Raw genomic sequence first — 18,970 nt, 5'->3', positions numbered from 1 at the left:
TGTGGATAAACACGAGTAAGAGTGACCCTTCCAGGAATGCAGTGAATTACTAGCCACTTTAGGGTTCCGTAACACCCCTATTGTTTATCAGTACAATCATTGCTCAGTTTAACTCAATCTTGACAAGAAAATTGAGTAGGAACAGACAAGCAGTCAATGTGTCTGTGAGCAGTAGACAGAGAGAGTCAGGGCTTTCTGGGCAGGAGTGAGAGACAAAGAGAGGGAGAGGAAGAGAAACAGAGAGAAAGTGATAGAAGAGATTGCACAGCATACACTGGACTATCTCTGTGAGATGTTCCACAACCCACATGTGTTGTTATAGAGAGAAGAAACTCACCAGAGACTCTCTGTGGAGAGCTGAAGAGGAGCACTACCGCAGAGAGCAGGCAGACGGTAACTGTTTAAATTTCTTCAAGGGCCACTGCCCTCGGTATAACTGTCAGCTCGGCGTCAGCCAGCCAGTAACCAGATGCTGTTATTTGCCCTGGAGTAGGAGAGGGAAAGAGAAGAGTGAAACCCAGCAGAATCTCAAAAAGGGACTGAGAGGAATGATAATAAAGTGTCAGAGAGAGCGAGGGAAGGTGAAAGACAACTGAGGCCAGAAACATGACACATCTGTGCCTGCTGACAGTCATCTATTTGAGACTGACAAACCCTCTGGAGAAAGAGCTGTAGAGTGATGCTGCGAACCCTGTAGATACAGAGCTGTAGAGTGATGCTGCAAACCCTGTAGATACAGAGCTGTAGAGTGATGCTGCAAACCCTGTAGATACAGAGCTGTAGAGTGATGCTGAAAACCCTGTAGATACAGAGCTGTAAAGTGATGCTGCAAACCCTGTAAATACAGAGATGTAGAGTGATGCTGCAAACCCTGTAGATACAGAGCTGTAGAGTGATGCTGCAAACCCTGTAGATACAGAGCTGTAGAGTGATGCTGCAAACCCTGTAGATACAGAGCTGTAGAGTGATGCTGCAAACCCTGTAAATACAGAGCTGTAGAGTGATGCTGCGAACCCTGTAGATACAGAGCTGTAGAGTGATGCTGCGAACCCTGTAGATACAGAGCTGTAGAGTGATGCTGCAAACCCTGTAGATACAGAGCTGTAGAGTGATGCTGCAAACCCTGTAGATACAGAGCTGTAGAGTGATGCTGCGAACCCTGTAGATACAGAGCTGTAGAGTGATGCTGCAAACCCTGTAGATACAGCGCTGTAGAGTGATGCTGCAAACCCTGTAGATACAGAGCTGTAGAGTGATGCTGCAAACCCTGTAGATACAGAGCTGTAAAGTGATGCTGCAAACCCTGTAAATACAGAGATGTAGAGTGATGCTGCAAACCCTGTAGATACAGAGCTGTAGAGTGATGCTGCGAACCCTGTAGATACAGAGCTGTAGTGTGATGCTGCAAACCCTGTAGATACAGAGCTGTAGAGTGATGCTGCAAACCCTGTAGATACAGAGCTGTAGAGTGATGCTGCAAACCCTGTAGATACAGAGCTGTAGAGTGATGCTGCGAACCCTGTAGATACAGAGCTGTAGCGTGATGCTGCGAACCCTGTAGATACAGAGCTGTAGAGTGATGCTGCGAACCCTGTAGATACAGAGCTGTAGAGTGATGCTGCAAACCCTGTAGATACAGAGCTGTAGAGTGATGCTGCAAACCCTGTAGATACAGAGCTGTAGAGTGATGCTGCAAACCCTGTAGATACAGAGCTGTAGAGTGATGCTGCAAACCCTGTAGATACAGAGCTGTAGAGTGATGCTGCAAACCCTGTAGATACAGAGCTGTAGAGTGATGCTGCGAACCCTGTAGATACAGAGCTGTAGAGTGATGCTGCGAACCCTGTAGATACAGAGCTGTAGAGTGATGCTGCGAACCCTGTAGATACAGAGCTGTAGAGTGATGCTGCAAACCCTGTAGATACAGAGCTGTAGAGTGATGCTGCAAACCCTGTAGATACAGAGCTGTAGAGTGATGCTGCAAACCCTGTAGATACAGAGCTGTAGAGTGATGCTGCGAACCCTGTAGATACAGAGCTGTAGAGTGATGCTGCAAACCCTGTAGATACAGAGCTGTAGAGTGATGCTGCAAACCCTGTAGATACAGAGCTGTAGAGGGATGCTGCAAACCCTGTAGATACAGAGCTGTAGAGTGATGCTGCAAACCCTGTAGATACAGAGCTGTAGAGGGATGCTGCAAACATTTCCTTCTCCATCAGACTGATTACCTGATGAAAAAAACAACCTATTGCCTTTTCATCACTCACGCTGGACAACAGATTCACCTGCTGAGCAGCGTGTGTGTGTGTGTGTGTGTGGGTGAATGTGTGCTTGCATGTGTGTGTGCATTCCTGTGTGTGTGTGTGTGTATGTGGCTGTAAAGGGAGGGTTAGGATGGAGCAGGTGTAGTACAGAGGACCATTGCTGGTCGGTCTGTATGTAAAGGAGATGACTCCACAGCCAGTCCCAGTTAGTTAGCCTGGTCTCAAGAGGCTCCGTGGAACCATGGAACCTACATGGAGCTGGGAGGAGACGGCACTAGGCTGCTGTTAGTGACCTCGATCCATCTCCTCAGATTAGACATGCCAAGGTAGCGCTGGTTACAAAGCGTACCTTTTCACACATCAAGGCAAGCACCAGGCAGCTGTCAGACTCAGCTCTGCACTCAGTTGGCTTCAAGATAGAAACCAAAACAGATATATCCAGGGCTCCACTCTGACATCCCCGCGTGTGCCTAAATTGAAAAATGTAGGCGCATAGAAGAGATGTTTAGGAACACAATGAAAACTATTTTTTATATTAAAGCTAGAATCTTGAATTTTCCTAGAAACACTGGTGCTCCTAAATAAAAGTTCCAGGTCGCACAGCAACATATTTAGTTAAATGGTTGCGCTGTAGAGCCCTGATATCCTGTTCTCATCCTGTCTAAAGGCTTTTTTCTTGTTTTATATCCAGACTGTTTAATTACCCTACAGTAATCCAGGATAATGAATCATAAACTGCTTGATATCAGCTGCGGCAGTGTAAATTCTTGCCACTGGCAAATAAGCAGTCCTCAAAGATTTGAAAGCTAATAATACGTTTGTTTAGTAAATGGTTGTAATGTTGTTTGGCCTTTAATGTGTTGGTGGCGAAGCTGAAATAGCTGCAAGGGAAAGGTGCATGTGTTTGTGTATTTACTACACAGTCTGTGTGTTTCTTTGTGTGTGCGTGTGTGTGTGTAGGTGTGCTTGTGTGTATGTGTGCTTGTGTGTCTGTGTGTGGTATTAAGTCATTCCACGTGGGAGATTAACATAGCAACAGCAGAGCAACATCACACGCTGTAAGCCTCAACAAAACACTTTAATACACACAGGTCAGACATCCTAAACTGTAACTGTATTATATGTTGAAGAATCCTCACTCTTATTCAGCCCTCTCCCCTTAAAGTTGAATTTATACCAGTCATTTTTCCATTAAACTATCCCACTGTGCACCGTGGTGAATTCAACTGCTATCCCACGTTGGTTCAACGGAGACATCGTTGATTCAACCAGCGTGTGCCCAGGAGAACATGGGGCACATAGTTGTGACCATTGGCAGTGGTGGTAACATTGTTAGATCTCTAACCCTCTATTGCCATTTGTTTCTGAAGGTTCTTACAGTCACGGTCTGTCTTTCAGGGATTTGATGGTGAACACCGGACTGAGAAAACACACATCAATTATTTCTCTCCGTCATATTTGTCCTGAATTCTCCCAATTAAGCTGTTCCTCTTTTGGCTTCGCCCTCACTGCGCCCTTCCACGGCTCAACTGAAATGACATCAGTCAGATGCTGTAGATTGGACAGTTCTCCACCGGCAGATCTTTAAAAGTGCAAAAATGCTTTTAAAATGGATATAACCGTAATTTGCCAGCTTACTGCATGGATTTGCAATAAGAGAAAACAAAGCAGACAAAACTAAATCTAATGCTGTGAGCTGTATGCGGTAGATGCAGTAGATTACAGTAGGCAGACGCAATCCCGCAGGATTTAATTAGTACTGGAGTCAACAGCTAGTGAGTTTTGTATTTATTATAATGAGGTGCTGTAAGCCTTTGCAGACAGTCAGTGAACTAAACAACCTGGGGGACTTTGAAAGGTGATGCTGTTGCTATGCTGTGTTTTCCTGAGAGAATGTTCTGAGATTTCCTTCAGCACACGGCATGATGTTACTCAGCGCTGTGAAGAAAATACTGCATATCATATGTACTGACACTGTAGAGACTGTTTTACCCCAGAATATAACATTTGTTCCACTTTCCATGTCCTTTTTGTTGTTGTGGGTCAATGTTGATACCACCAAGGACTGTCTCCTGTAATGTACTGTATATTTGTACCCTGCTTTAGTCTAGGCGCATGCACCCCACTTTCTTTGGCACAAACTCATCATAACAACAGAAGCCTCGGTGGCAGGCAGCCGAATCCCAGGTGGCACTTCCCTTACTAAAGGAATCGATTGTTTGCACTGAAATCGTTGTGGGAGAGAGCCTGGGAGGTACTGCAGGAAAAGGGGGGCTGGGGGAGCCAGTGTGGACTGTGTGGAGTGAGAGAGAGGGGGAGGGGAAGGCAGAGGGAGGCAGGGCAGGGGAGGGAGGCTGGGGGGAAATAGGGAGGTGGGGGGGAAATAGGGAGGCAGGAGAAGGAGGGAAAGGCAGGGGGAGAGAGGGAGGTTGGTTCTTCCCCTGGTTTTGCAGGCTGTGGACTGGAGCGGTCCTCTCAGCCGGAGCAGAGCCACCTAGTGCTGTAGGGTCTGAATTATTAAACACAACATATTGCAGCTCAGCAGTGGGGGAAAGCCATGTCGGATGTGTCGACTTTTAAATTGGGCCGCTGTGAAGAGGAGTGGTCTCAGACTCTGTGAAGGGGAGGACGAGGGTGGTGATTTGGGAGGAAGGGGAGCAGTCTGAGAGGTCTGTGAAGGGGAGGACGAAGGTGGTGATTTGGGAGGAAGGGGAGCGGTCTGAGAGGTCTGTGAAGGGGAGGACGAAGGTGGTGATTTGGTAGGAAGGGGAGCAGTCTGAGAGGTCTGTGAAGGGGAGGACGAAGGTGGTGATTTGGGAGGAAGGGGAGCAGTCTGAGAGGTCTGTGAAGGGGAGGACGAAGGTGGTGATTTGGGAGGAAGGGGAGCGGTCTGAGAGGTCTGTGAAGGGGAGGACGAAGGTGGTGATTTGGTAGGAAGGGGAGCAGTCTGAGCGGTCTGCAGTGGGAGCCTGTTAATTAAGGAGGAAAGAACTGGAAACCAAGGGCTTTGTTTTAACAAGCTGCTGCTGCACCAGGGATTTAGTTATCTTTATCAACATGAGACAATTAGCTAACAGACCAAGATAAAGGACTAAATCACGTAAAATCAAATCAAATTGTAATTATCACATTCACAGTTCACTGCAGGTATAACATTTACAGTGAAATGCGTGCACGCTAGCTCCCTTAACACTGCATTACAATAATCAATTATTCTGAACAAATAATTTAAAAAAAGCACTAAGCCATAGCTAACTCCTTAATGACCCTTTTCTCAACCTCACTCTTATGTAGTACATGCAGACATGCACCAGTACACACACACACACACACACACACACACACACACACACACACACACACACACACACACACACACACACACACACACACACACACACACACACACACACACACACACACACACACACACACCTCAGGGATCTGAATATTCATCATTTGGAGTTACCTGACATTGATTTCTAGAGCATTCCCATTTCCACGAAAGTTTGAAAGTCTTCCTCTGAGCTAGATTCTAGTTTTTTTCTCCTCATTATTTCAATGAACTCTGTGTTTTCCTGGAATAACAATGGCACTCACTTTGGTGAAGCGTGTTACATTCTGGGTTGCATTACTCTAATATGGTTTTCTAACCAATAACAACCTATGGACCATTTAAACACTATAGATTAAAATGGTGTAAGATGTTCTCACTGAGATACAGTGTAATAGGACTAAACTATAGGAATCAATCTCAGAGCATCAACATTAGTCTGACTAATGGAACAACCAGGCTAGCTAACAGTCTCTCCATTGCAAAGTGGATAAGTTCATGGAAGCAGTGTTCCTATTCTCCCACGTAATATCACTGGCACTGAGGCTTTTGCCAAGCAGATTATTTCATTTCACATATTCATTGATAGCCATTGAAATCACAAAAGCAATTACTGCTGCATTCTCAAGATCAGTCTCTCTCTCTCTCTTTCTCTCTCTCTCTCTCTCTCTTTCTTTCTTTCTTTCTTTCTTTCTTTCTTTCTTTCTTTCTTTCTTTCTGTTCTCTCTACACTCAGAGGGGGGTTTATGTATTGTTCTCTGACAGCACTGCATCTATACTGAACAAAAATATAACTATTTTAAAATATTTTACTGAGTTACAGTTCATATAAGAAAATCAGCCAATTTCAATAAGTTCATAAGGCCCTGATCAATAGATTTCACATGACTGAGAATACATACCTTTAAAAAAATGGGGCTCACATTGGGGCTCACAATGGGGCTCACAGTGGGCCTCAGGATCTCGTCACGGTATCTCTGTGCATTCAAATTGCCATCGATAAAATGCAATTGTGTTATTTGGCCGTAGCTTATGCCTGCCCATAACATAACCACACCACCACCATGGGGCACTCTGTACACAACGTTGATATCAGCAAACCGCTCGCCCACATGACGGTTGTGAGGCCGATTGGATGTACTACCAAATTCTCTAAAACAACATTGGAGAAGGCTTATGGTAGAGAAATTAATATTCAATTCTCTGGCAACAGCTCTGGTGGACATTCACCATGCCAACTGCATGCTCCCTTAAAACTTGAGACATCTGTAGCATTGTGTTGTGTGACAAAACTGCACATTTTAGAGTGGCCTTTTTATTGTCCCCAGCACAAGGTGCACTACACCTGTGTAATGATCATGCTGTTTAATCAGCTTCTTGATATGCCACAACTGTGAGGTGGATGGATTATCTTGGCTAAGGAGAAATGTTCACTAACATTAGAGAGAAGTAAGCTTTTTGACAACTTCTTGGATCTTACATTTCAGCTCATGGAACATGGGACCAACACTTTACATGTTTATATTTTTGTTCAGTGTAACATTAGAGATGCTATATGGATGCAGATTGCAGATGACCCTCCCCAATTCAGTTGGACTCTCCCAGGATCATTGACTGGTATTACAGGAGGGCTTGGTGGATCACCCCCGCCCCGCCCCTCACCTCTACTCCCCTGCTTATCACGGCAGCAGGTAGCCTAGTGGTTAGAGCGTTGGACTAGCTACCGGAAGGTTGCAAGATCAAATCCCCGAGCTGACAAGGTAAACATCTGTTGTTCTCCTCCTGAACAAGGCAGTTAACCCACTGTTCCTAGGTTGTCATTGAAAGTAAGAATTTGTTCTTAACTGACTTGCCTAGTTATATAAAGGTTAAATAAAAATGGGCATCACTCTGCCCTGCAACTCAATTTCACACCCAGGAATCTGGGTCTCTCCACTGGGAAGATGTAATAAAATGTTTTTTTTTAGCCACAAATGATTCCTGTGACTATTTGTTCTCATGGAATTAGTATTGATCCCCTCCTAGGGATTTACCCTCGGGTTCATTTAAAGTACTAGGACTGGGTACCAACCAGACCACCATAGTCCCTGTGCCCGAGGAAGGGAAGGTAACCTGCCTAAATGATTACCGCTCCGTAGCACTCACGTCGGTAGCCATGAAGTGCTTTGAAAGACTGGTCATGGCTCACATCAACACCATCATCCCGGAAACACTAGACCCACTCCAATTCGCATACCGCCCCAACAGATCCACGGATGACGCAATCTCAATCGCACTCCACACTGCCCTTTAACCCCCTGGACAAAAGGAACACCTATGTGAGAATAATGTTCATTGACTACAGCTCAGCTTTCAACACCATAGTGTCCACAAAGCTGATCCTCAACACTGAGGTGCATGCTTAGTCCCTTCTTGTACTCCCTGTTAACCCACGACTGCGTGGCCAAACACGACTCCAACACAATCATTACATTTGCTGACGACACAACAGCCTTATCACCGACAACGATGAGCCAACCTATAGGGAGGAGGTCAGAGACCTGGCAGTGTGTTGCCAGGACAACAACCTCTCCTTCAATGTGAGCAAGAAAAAGGAGCTGATCGTGGACGACAGGAAAAGGGCTGTAGTGGAGCTGGTTGAGAGTTTCAAGTTCCTTGGTGTCCAACATCACCAACAAACTATCATGGTCCAAACACACCAAGACAGTCGTGAAGAGGGCACGACAACACCTTTTCCCCATCAGGAGACTGAAAAGATTTGGCATGGGTCCCCAGATCCTCAAAAAGTTCTGCAGCTGCACCATAGAGAACATCGTGACCGGTTGCATCACCGCCTGGTATGGCAACTGCTCGGCATCTGACCGTAAGGCGCTACAGAGTGAAATGCATACGGCCCAGTACATCACTGTGGCCAAGCTTCCTGCCATCAAGGACCTATTTACTAGACGGTGTCAGAGGAAGGCCCAAAACATTGTCAAAAAATCCAGTCACCCAAGTCGTAGACTGTTCTCTCTGCTACCGCACGGCAAGTGGTACCAGAGCGACAAGTCTGGGACCAAAATGCCAAGCCATAAGACTGCTGAACAATTAATGAAATGGCCACACAGACTATTTACATTGACACCCCCCCCATTTGTTTTTTCACTGCCGCTACACGCTGTCTATTATCTATACTTAAGTCACTTTACCCATGACTACATGTACAAATGACCTCAACTAACATGTACCCCCTCACATTGACTCAGTACCGTAACCCCTGTATATAGCCTCCACATTGACTCAGTACCGTAACCCCTGTATATAGCCTCCACATTGACTCAGTACCGTAACCCCTGTATATAGCCTCCATATTGACTCAGTACCGTAACCCCTGTATATAGCCTCCACATTGACTCAGTACCGTAACCCCTGTATATAGCCTCCACATTGACTCAGTACCGTAACCCCTGTATATAGCCTCCACATTGACTCAGTACCGTAACCCCTGTATATAGCCTCCACATTGACTCAGTACCGTAACCCCTGTATATAACCTCGTTATTAAATATTTTCTTAACTCTTTCTTGAACTGCAATGTTGGTTAAGGGTTTAAGGGCTTGTAAGTAAGCACTTCACACCTGTTGTATTTGGCGCATGTGACAAATACAATTTGATTTGATTCACACTCTAGGATGCAGAGTTCTTCATTTAGGAGGAGATTGCACACTCTATCGCTCAGATACAATAGAGTACATTAGACAGCAAGCTGCCTTCATCAGGACATCGTTCCACCAAGCCACTTCCTCTCAGGTCAACAGCTCATTGCGGTTGCCACATTTTGAGACATTGCTGTGGAGTAAAGTTTGTCAGCCCTCCTAACAGCCACAAGCTGCTCGTCTGGTTCTGTGAATCTGAATGTACAACGTCTGCAGCGCAATAATAGGAAAGTGACAGGCATACCATCATTTCACATGTGTGTTAATTTGCACACAAAAAAAATCACATAATGATGGAAAGACCTGTGAGTTGTCTTTGTTAATTCAGACAGAGAAGAGCTCCAACTTCTTAATCATAGCCTCAATGTTGTCCCGTACATTGAATATTGTTGTAATCTGTCCCTGTAATTCTAGATTCGGATAATTCAGGCGAGAAAGAAACATCACCCAGATAGGCCAGTCGTGTGAGAAACTCGTCATAATGCAAGCGGTCAGACAAGTGAAAATTATGGTCAGTAAAGAAAACTTTTAGCTCGTCTCCCAATTAAAAAATTGTGTCAATACTTTGCCCCAGATATGGACCGTTAGTGGAATTCCCGCGAGAGAGTAACGGTTCATGTTATGCCAGATGCCAGATGTTAATTATTTGACGAGGCTACCTGTATTTGAAATTGTGTTGTTATTTCGCTGAACACTAGATTGTTCAATTTTATTTTTGGCAGTGAAACGAGGCTACTCAGGCGAGAGAAAACTGTTTGAAAATGTGAGAAAAAAAATGTGAATCACGTTTTTATTTGGCGTACAAAACATTAGGAAATGTAGCCGGTTACATTCTTTCTATGATAAACATTGATAACAAACATGCATCGTTTTTGCAAAAAATACTTGCTCTTTCATTGTCAGCTCATTTACTTGTGTGGCTACCAGCCAAATAGCGTTGCACATCTGTTGTCATCTGATGAAATTAAGCAATTTTCTGCTGAATGTGTTGCACTAATGTATTTTCTGAAAAGAAAAATTATAGTTGCATGTCCCTGATCAGTCTATTGAAGCAAAAAACCCTGTTGACTTTCAATATAAAACACGACCCCTGTCAATACACAGCTTGTCTCCCCTGCTCACGCTTTCATCCGTTGTGCCATTTACAAACAAACACTCGACTGGCTCAGCTTCATCATGCAAAATAATGTGACAGGTTAAATGAAGAACATGATCCATTTTATCTCCTAACATACTGCACAAGTTAACTGCAGGTATATACTTAAAAAGTAGCAACAAATGTATTAAAAAACTTCAAAGGAATAGATTCAGCGGTATTGAAAAACTATCCAGTGGCTATTTCCACCCAAGCCTAGTGTTTTAATTATTTTACCTTTATTTAACTAGGCAAGTCAGTTAAGAACAAATTATTATTTACAATGACGGCCTAGGAACAGTGGGTTAACTGCCTGTTCAGGACACATCTACTCATTCAAGGGTTTTTCTTTATTTGTACTATTTTCTACATTGTAGAATAATAGTGAAGACATCAAAACTATGAAATAACACTTGTGGTAACAAAAAAGTGTTAAACAATTGTCTTTTTTTTTTAAATTATATTTGAGATTCTTCAAAGTAACCACCCTTTGCCTTGATGACACTTTTAGCCATACATAATGGCACTAATATGAAGTTTATGCATTAGGCATATCACTTCTTCACCACAACTTAACAAGTTTCATCTAAACACAGCATGGCCTGGAATATCTCAGTGTAAACTTACTTACTTACTTACTCTAAGTTAATGTCTGAAGTTTTTCAAGATGCTGTGGCAAAGTCGTAGTCATATACAGTACCAGTCAAAAGTTTGGACACACCTACTCATTCAAGGGGTTTACACACCTCCAGGCTGTGTAAAGGCTATTTGACTAAGAAGGAGAGTGATGGAGTGCTGCATCAGATGACCTGGCCTCCACAATCACCTGACTTCAACCCAATTGAGATGGTTTGGGTTGAGTTGGAAAAGCCAACCAACAAGTGCTCAGGAAAAGCCACCAATGAGTGCTCAGCATATGTGGGAATTCCTTCAAGACTGTTTGAAAAGCATTCCAGGTGAAGCTGGTTGAGAGAATCCCAAGAGTGTGCAAAGCTGTCGTCAAGAAAAACTGTGGCTACTTTGAATAATCTAAAATCTAAAATATATTTTGATATTTTTAACACTTTTTTTGGCTACTACATGATTCCATATGTGTTATTTCATAGTTTTGATGTTTTCACTAGTATTTTACAATGTAGAAAATAGTCAAAATAAAGTATAACCCTTGAATGAGTCCAAACCTTTGACTGGTACCGTTTGTGTACAAATGTGTATCTGACATGTTGAGAAATGAGGTAAAGAAATGAGATGTGTTTAGTTGCCGCTGAGAGTGACACTGCTATTTGTCTCACTTAGGGAAATACCCAGTCTCACTTCTCTGATCAGTGTTGGACATAGAGAGGGAGAGAGAGAGGGAGAGAGGAGAAGATGAGAAAAGGCTGTCTGAGTTAGAGGGGATGGTCGAAGGTGAGGAGGGAAGAGTTACACAATTTAACTTTAATACTGCGGAGACAGAGGAGCCACCTCTCTGTTGACTAAAATTTTCTACAGAATACAACAGAATAAATTAGATTCAAAACTCTCCTGTATGTTTTCCACAGAAGATGATGTAGACATTGTGTGTAAGAATGAATCAGATGTGAATGTGTCGATAGTGCAGTCATCAAGCCAACAATATAACAACAACCTCGTCTGTATCGTTCTATATCTATGTCCTCTTCCCCAGCTACAGGGCTGCTTGTCTGCCAGGCCTGGTTGACTCCCTGATAAATCTGTGTTATCAGCTGAGTACTGTGGTATTTTGCTTTGCTTTTACACTGAACTGTTTTTTTCTGAGATGCCGAGTGCCTCTGAAAGCAAAGCTGAGTAAACCAATTACTAACAGTATATCAGCAACAGAGAATAGAGCGAGATTGATGTTTTTATGCCTTCTCAAGAGTCTTATTCATCCTATAAATACTGAGCGATGTTTCTTCGACTTTCTTCAACTAACCTCACCAAGGCTACACTCATTAGAATGGCTCAATACCATCAACCACCAGCCCCTCCCTTCCTCCCTCCCATCACCCACCAGCTCTCTCCCTCCCTCCCATCACCCACCAGCCCCCTCCCTCCCATCACCCACCAGCCCCCTCCCTCCCTCCCATCACCCACCAGCCCCCTCCCTCCCATCACCCACCAGCCCCTCCCTCACTCCCATCAACCACCAGCCCCCTCCCTCCCATCACCCACCAGCCCCTCCTCCCTCCTATCACCCACCAGCTCCCTCCCTCCTATCACCCACCCACCAGCTCCCTCCCTCCTATCACCTACCAGCTCCCTCTCTCCCATCACCCACCCACCAGCTCCCTTACAGGCTTACCTTGGTCCCTGACCCATTTCACCAGCAAGAAAGCCTCTCTTGCTGTATTCCCGATGTCCCTCTTCATTACCTCACATGGTTTCTCTGCATGGATTAATTATTCCTCTTTGAGCCGTGACAAAGATACAATTGCTATTGTTATAGGCTAGCTGCTGTGCTGGTTAGAAATTCTGCAGTTGGTGGCAATGCTAATGATTATAATCCCTGTAGTGACCTGCTATACTATTCGTCTTCTTCTGGGTTCTGTATCTGTTATGAGGAAGTGTCTTAAGTTGTGGCAGCATGCATTCCTGGTTCAATGCCGCTCATGGTCTGTCTGTCTGCTAATGTGGGTGCGGTGCTTGCAGACTATCGTCCTGGGGTACATCCCAAATGGCACCCTATTCCCAATACAGGTTACTGAAGACGTGTAGATTAATAAACCAACACTGAGCTGTTAAGGCAGTTGGTGCCATCTGTGTTTCAGCAGAAAGAAACATCACTGTTTTGTACAGGGCACTGTATATGGAATTGGGTGCCATTTTGTGATGCAGTCCTGGTCTGGGAGAGGAGAGCGTGGAGCCTAGGCAGGCCTTGACAGGCTGTGTTGGCTGGCATCCTGGTGTCTCGATCCAGCCTCCCTCCAGACGGCCTGGGCTGGGAACACACTAAGCCAGGGCTCCCTGTAGAGGACTGGATGTTGACAGTACAGCCAACAGATCCACTCATCCTGCTTCACCCTGTTATGCTGTCTCAGCTAACAGACTGTTGTATCTCTTGTGTTTAAATGCAAGCGACACTGACGTTTTCATGTCTTCTTAAGACTCTTGTACCTCCTATAAATACTGAGCGATGTTTCTTCGACTTTCTTCAACTAACCTCACCAAGGCTACACTCATTAGACAGGCTCAATACCATCAACCACCAGCCCCTCCCTTCCTCCCATCACCCACCAGCCCCTCCCTCCCTCCCATCACCCACCAGCCCCCTCCCTCCAATCACCCACCAGCCCCTCCCTTCCTCCCATCACCCATCTGCCCCTCCTTCCCATAACCCATCTGCCGCTCCCTCCCTCCCATCACTCACCAGCCCTCCCTCCCATCACCCATCTGCCCCTCCCTCCCATCACCTATCGGCCCCTCCCTTCCATCACCCACCAGCCCCTCCCTCCCATCACCCACCAGCCCCTCCCTCCCATCACCCACCAGCCCCTCCCTCCCATCACCCACCAGCCCCTCCCTCCCATCACCCACCAGCCCCTCCCTCCCATCACCCACCAGCCCTCCCTCCCTCCCTCCCATCACCCACCAGCCCCTCCCTCACATCACCCACTAGCCCCTCCCTCACATCACCCACTAGCCCCTCCCTCCCATCACACTTACAGGCCCACCTGACACTCTATCCTCCGGGTATCTGTTTGTATTGTTAGTATCTACCTGGCCTACGGTGATGACGGAGGGGAAAAGAGGTTGTTGGTATTTTTAATGTGGTGCCAGTCTGCCAGTGTCGTACCTTCATGTATCGTGGGTCTGTCAGTCACCATGGCCCCCTTCACCACAGAACCTTTTTAAGCCTTCTAAGACCCAGACCATCATAATCTTTATGGCAGCCATTGAGTGGTAGATCAAAGAGACTGCGATAAAAACCCTGGTGAAGACAAACAAACTCTCCTCCAGCGCAGTTCTCACTCAGACTGCCCGTCTCCATGGTGATCTTCCTCGCGACAGGGAGTCCTGTGTGACTGTTGTCGACCTGAAAACGAACGCATCACAGAGGAAATTTTAAAGCCCTCAGCTTCACAAGCCAGAAGGAACAGAACACGATGTTGTGAACAGGAGAACATCAGGACAGAATCAGATGAATAAAGCGTGTTATTATAACCAATGAGACAAATGCTACTAACGCACAAGATGCTTCAATGGGTAATTCTTCTCTTGCATTCTCAACTCTAACAACTGAGTATTGAAAAGGAATCGAATGGAATGTGTTCACAGACCATTATTCTCAATGTATTTCAACCATTCCCTGTGTAGGATTATAGCTGTTCAAATCCATACCATTTTTTGCTCAGAGATGAGTACAGCAAAGTGCTAGTCTGTGAATAATTAATGCTCCTCTTAGGTGTGCTGATAATATGAATTATGTACAAACAGAATAGGTTATCAGTGTTTTGATCTTTCTCCCAACCAGGGAGAGAACTCTTCCATAATAAAAAGTGTGTGCATGTTTGCGTGTGGGAGAGCAATATTTACATGGATGTTACAGTAACCATTCCTTTTGCTGTTAGAACCCAATGCCTTTTGTTCCCCAGGCAATCATTTATTTTCTCTCCCTCTCTCTCTCTTCTCTCTCTCTCCCTCTCTCTCCTCTCTCTCTTCTCTCTCTCCCTCTCTCTCTCCTCTCTCCTCTCTCTCTCCTCTCTCTCTTCTCTCTCCTCTCTCTCTTCTCTCTCTCCCTCTCTCTCCCCTCTCTCTTCTCTCTCTCCCTCTTTCTCTCCTCTCTCCTCTCTCTCTTCTCTCTCTCTCTCTCTCCCTCTCTCTCCTCTCTCTCCTCTCTCTCCTCTCTCTCCCTCTCTCTCCTCTCTCTAGCTGTTTCATTCATGAGGCACAGCGCATCAGCCTTCGGATTTGCCGTGAGTTCCATTTATACATATTAATTAGTCATAAAGTCATGGTGTTCATTTATTAACGCTGGTTGGGTTCGGATGCGATGCTGCCATCGTCTCCTTGGTAACAGCCAGGGAATCATGAGAACACATCAGAACACTGTGATAACAGAGCAGTCCCCACAGACCATAGAAATAGAATCCCTTCTGTTTTTATTTATATGCCACAGACACTGTAGTAGGAAGCTCTGGTTTATTTCTTCATTTGGATCCCCATTAGCTTTTGCAGAAGCAGCAGCTACTCTTTCTGGGGCCACAAAAAAAAACACAAAACACAAAACATAACAAAATACTGACACACTGATAGACAAGTCACACAAATGTTTTATTCAACAATATACAAACAATACAACTAAAATATAAAACAAACAAGAATGGCGTCTAGAATGTCAGGTGTACCAGGACAGGTTACTGAAGACATGGATGTCGATAACAACACTGAGCTGTTAAGGCAGTTGGTGGCATCTATGTTTTAACAGAATGAAACGTCACTGTTAACGTGTGTGTTTCCCCCCTTTTTCCAAGGAATTAATATCCCAAAGAAAATGGTGTGCTAGTTGGTAGCTATAGCTGCATGAAACCAGAGGGTAGCAGTATAATTACATCCACAGTGAGTGTGTCTGGTAGTGCCTGCGGGCTTGAGTCCGTCTTCAGACTGCTGAGCTGTAGTAGTAGTAGTGGGCCGTTAATGGCACCACAGGGGATAGATGTGTTGGTCTCACAGTACAGAATCCTGCAGTTCAATAACCACGCTACTCTAGTGGAAAATATAGGGAGTTTAGGGTAGTAGTGGAATGGATGGCGGGACTGTAGACAGTGAATATGATACATGTTATTTTACTATTTGACTATTTGATGCATCCCCACTGGAGACCTAATGCCTGTCTTTACAGTTTGACGCCACGTTGGACGTGCTATCTTCAATCATCGTGCTGTGGCGTTATAGCAACGCAGCAGCTGTCCACTCTGCCCATAGGGAATACATGTGAGTAAAACGGCATGTTGCATGGTGTTCCCAAATAGAATGTTCCGTGTTCACCAGCATAGAAACAGTTCTCCCCTAGTAGCCTACTGGATTAAATGACATTTTCCTTGAATCTATATCAGTGTCTTGTACATAGGGCTGTGGGGGCCATGACACTTTGTCAGCCGATGATTGTCAAGCAAATAACTATTAATATAAACAAATATATCATCTGCTGGCATTCACACACAGCCTACAAGCCACTGATGCAGACCTTTGGAACATCTACATTTTGAAAAATCGAATGAATCCATGTAATATAGCCTACACCATCCTTTTGTCCTTATGTTAGGCCCTGATCTGGCTATGCCATATGGCTGTGCGCTACTCCAGTTCATTTAGCAGACAAGAATTGCTTAGAATTCTGTGGCATTATTTTATAGAATGAAGAATAAAATTTAACAAAGCTGAATAAAATAGAAAGGATCTTTTCCCCAGATAATTTCAGAGGGAGGGCGTGTAACAGTACAAATTTAGACCGTCCCCTCACCCATACCCGGGCGCGAACCAGGGACCTTCTGCACACATCAACAGTCACCCTCGAAGCATCGTTACCCATCGCGCCACAAAAGCCGCGGCCCTTGCAGAGCAAGGGGAACTACTACTTCAAGGTCTCAGAGCAAGTGACGTCCCTGATTGAAACGCTATTTAGCGCCCACGCTAACTAAGCTAGCCGTTTCACATCCGTTACACTCACCCCCCTTTTGACCTTCCTCCTTTTTTCCGCAGCAACTAGTAATCCGGGTCAACAGCATCAATGTAACAGTACAAATTTAGACCGTCCCTCGCCCATACCCGGGCGCGAACCAGGGACCTTCTGCACACATCAACAGTCACCCTCGAAGCATCGTTACCCATCGCTCCACAAAAGCCGCAGCCCTTGCAGAGCAAGGGGAACTACTACTTCAAGGTCTCAGAGCAAGTGACGTCACTGATTGAAACGCTATTTAGCGCCCACGCTAACTAAGCTAGCCGTTTCACATCCGTTACAGGCGCACAAGCAGCTATTCTGTGTTGAGTGGTTAACAAAGAAATAGGTCCTCCTGTATGCTTCATTTAGAGTTATTTATGTAACTTTAGTTGTGATACAAACATTGGGCTCTATGTTTTGATTTTTAATACATACTAAGGCTGCATGATGCGACTCTAATGATGCTTTGAAAAAAGTTGCATGAAAGGCATGAGCTCTGGAGAGACTTCATCAGTCTCTCATTCACAATTTTACAAGCACTTGATAATGCCTCAAATTTCCTGGCGGCGGTCCCTTTGTATGGCCGTAATGCACCCTAATAAAATCCATGCCTTTTGCTGGCAGTGGCCGTTGTTGTCACGACTGTTGAAGGAAGTGGACCACGGTGCAGCGTGGTAAGCGTACATTTTCTTTTATTATAGAAAATGACGCCAACAAAACAACAAAAGGGAAAACAACCGTGAAGCTACAGGCTATGTGCCATAAACAAAAGTTAACTTCCCACAAAGACAGGTGGGAAAAGGGCTACCTAAGTATGGTTCTCAATCAGAGACAATGATAGACATCTGTCCCTGATTGAGAACCCTACCCTGCCAAAACATAGAAATACAAATAATAGAAAATAGAATACCCACCCCAAATCACACCCTGACCAAACCAAATAGAGACATAAAAAGGATCTCTAAGGTCAGGGCGTGACAGTTGTGCCCTTGGGCTGAATATTATAATGATAATTCCCTTCTCCCGGCTGCTCGCTCCGAAGCACTTCTCACTCACATGGCTCTCCGTCACGTGATTGGATCTTTCTCACAGGCTACAAGTGAAGACAGACACATTGGGGACGCAACTGCCCGCGTCCTCATCCAATTCCGAGGCGCATATTGAAGATATTGGAATAATTGTCCGCATTTACTTTTCGTCAGCCAACAAGATGGGTAAGCCTAACAAACAGCAAAAGCACTAGCCTATGTCAATCTACTATCCCCATAGTACAAAATATGACCTATTCTATACTGTGCGAGAAAAAAATATTCCTAACATAGTCTGGGACAGTTGTTGGATCTGATAGATCCAATATTAATACAACCACTAGCCTCAAACTTTTTAAAGTAATGAGGCTGACGCAATAGATCAGAACGTTTAGCCTAAAATGTTGACAAACTGTTCAGCTATTTCTTCACATTAGAAGCGCAGCAATACGGACACGGCAGTAAGCTATAAGCACAAATGTTCTAGTAGCAGGAAAACACCATTCTCAAAAGTGACTGCAAATGTGATTATGCATGTCATCTTTTATTATAAAGGTGCATTTTTATGGTGAAAATGATCTTCCCCAAACTTGAAACTTACCCTCTGCACATGTATGCCAGTTAGGCTCTACACCCGTTATAAAGCAGATTAATGCGCTTCATTTTAAGAAGATTTTTGGCCACTTTAGTTGTGATACAAACATTTTTAAAATATATAGGCCTATGGGCTAGGCTACACGAGGTGTGTGACTATTGTTTGAAAAAGTCACAAAGAATTGCATGCGCTGTTTCTTGCCTTAAGCTGGACATCATTCACAAGTGATAATATATCATTCACAAGTCATAGTGTGAA

General features: G+C 44.8%; 1 protein-coding gene across 2 annotated transcripts in view; it reads left to right on the top strand.

Moving 5' to 3' along the window:
- The window catches only part of LOC110501866 (transmembrane protein 163a), an 86,425-nt gene that overhangs the window by 53,697 nt on the left and 13,758 nt on the right, over positions 1-18,970 (top strand). For both annotated transcript variants that reach the window (XM_036959305.2, XM_036959304.2), the window contains exons 3-4: positions 15,298-15,341; positions 16,268-16,359. In XM_036959305.2, coding sequence (XP_036815200.1) covers positions 15,298-15,341; positions 16,268-16,359 — 136 coding nt within the window. The remainder of the gene's footprint in view (positions 1-15,297; positions 15,342-16,267; positions 16,360-18,970) is intronic.

Source organism: Oncorhynchus mykiss, chromosome 22 (assembly GCF_057628025.1).
Source record: "Oncorhynchus mykiss isolate SJ-2025 chromosome 22, ASM5762802v1, whole genome shotgun sequence".
In the NCBI taxonomy this organism is placed as follows: domain Eukaryota; kingdom Metazoa; phylum Chordata; class Actinopteri; order Salmoniformes; family Salmonidae; genus Oncorhynchus; species Oncorhynchus mykiss.
Note: the sequence above shows the minus strand (reverse complement) of the source record. Positions and strands in the feature narration are given on the sequence as shown.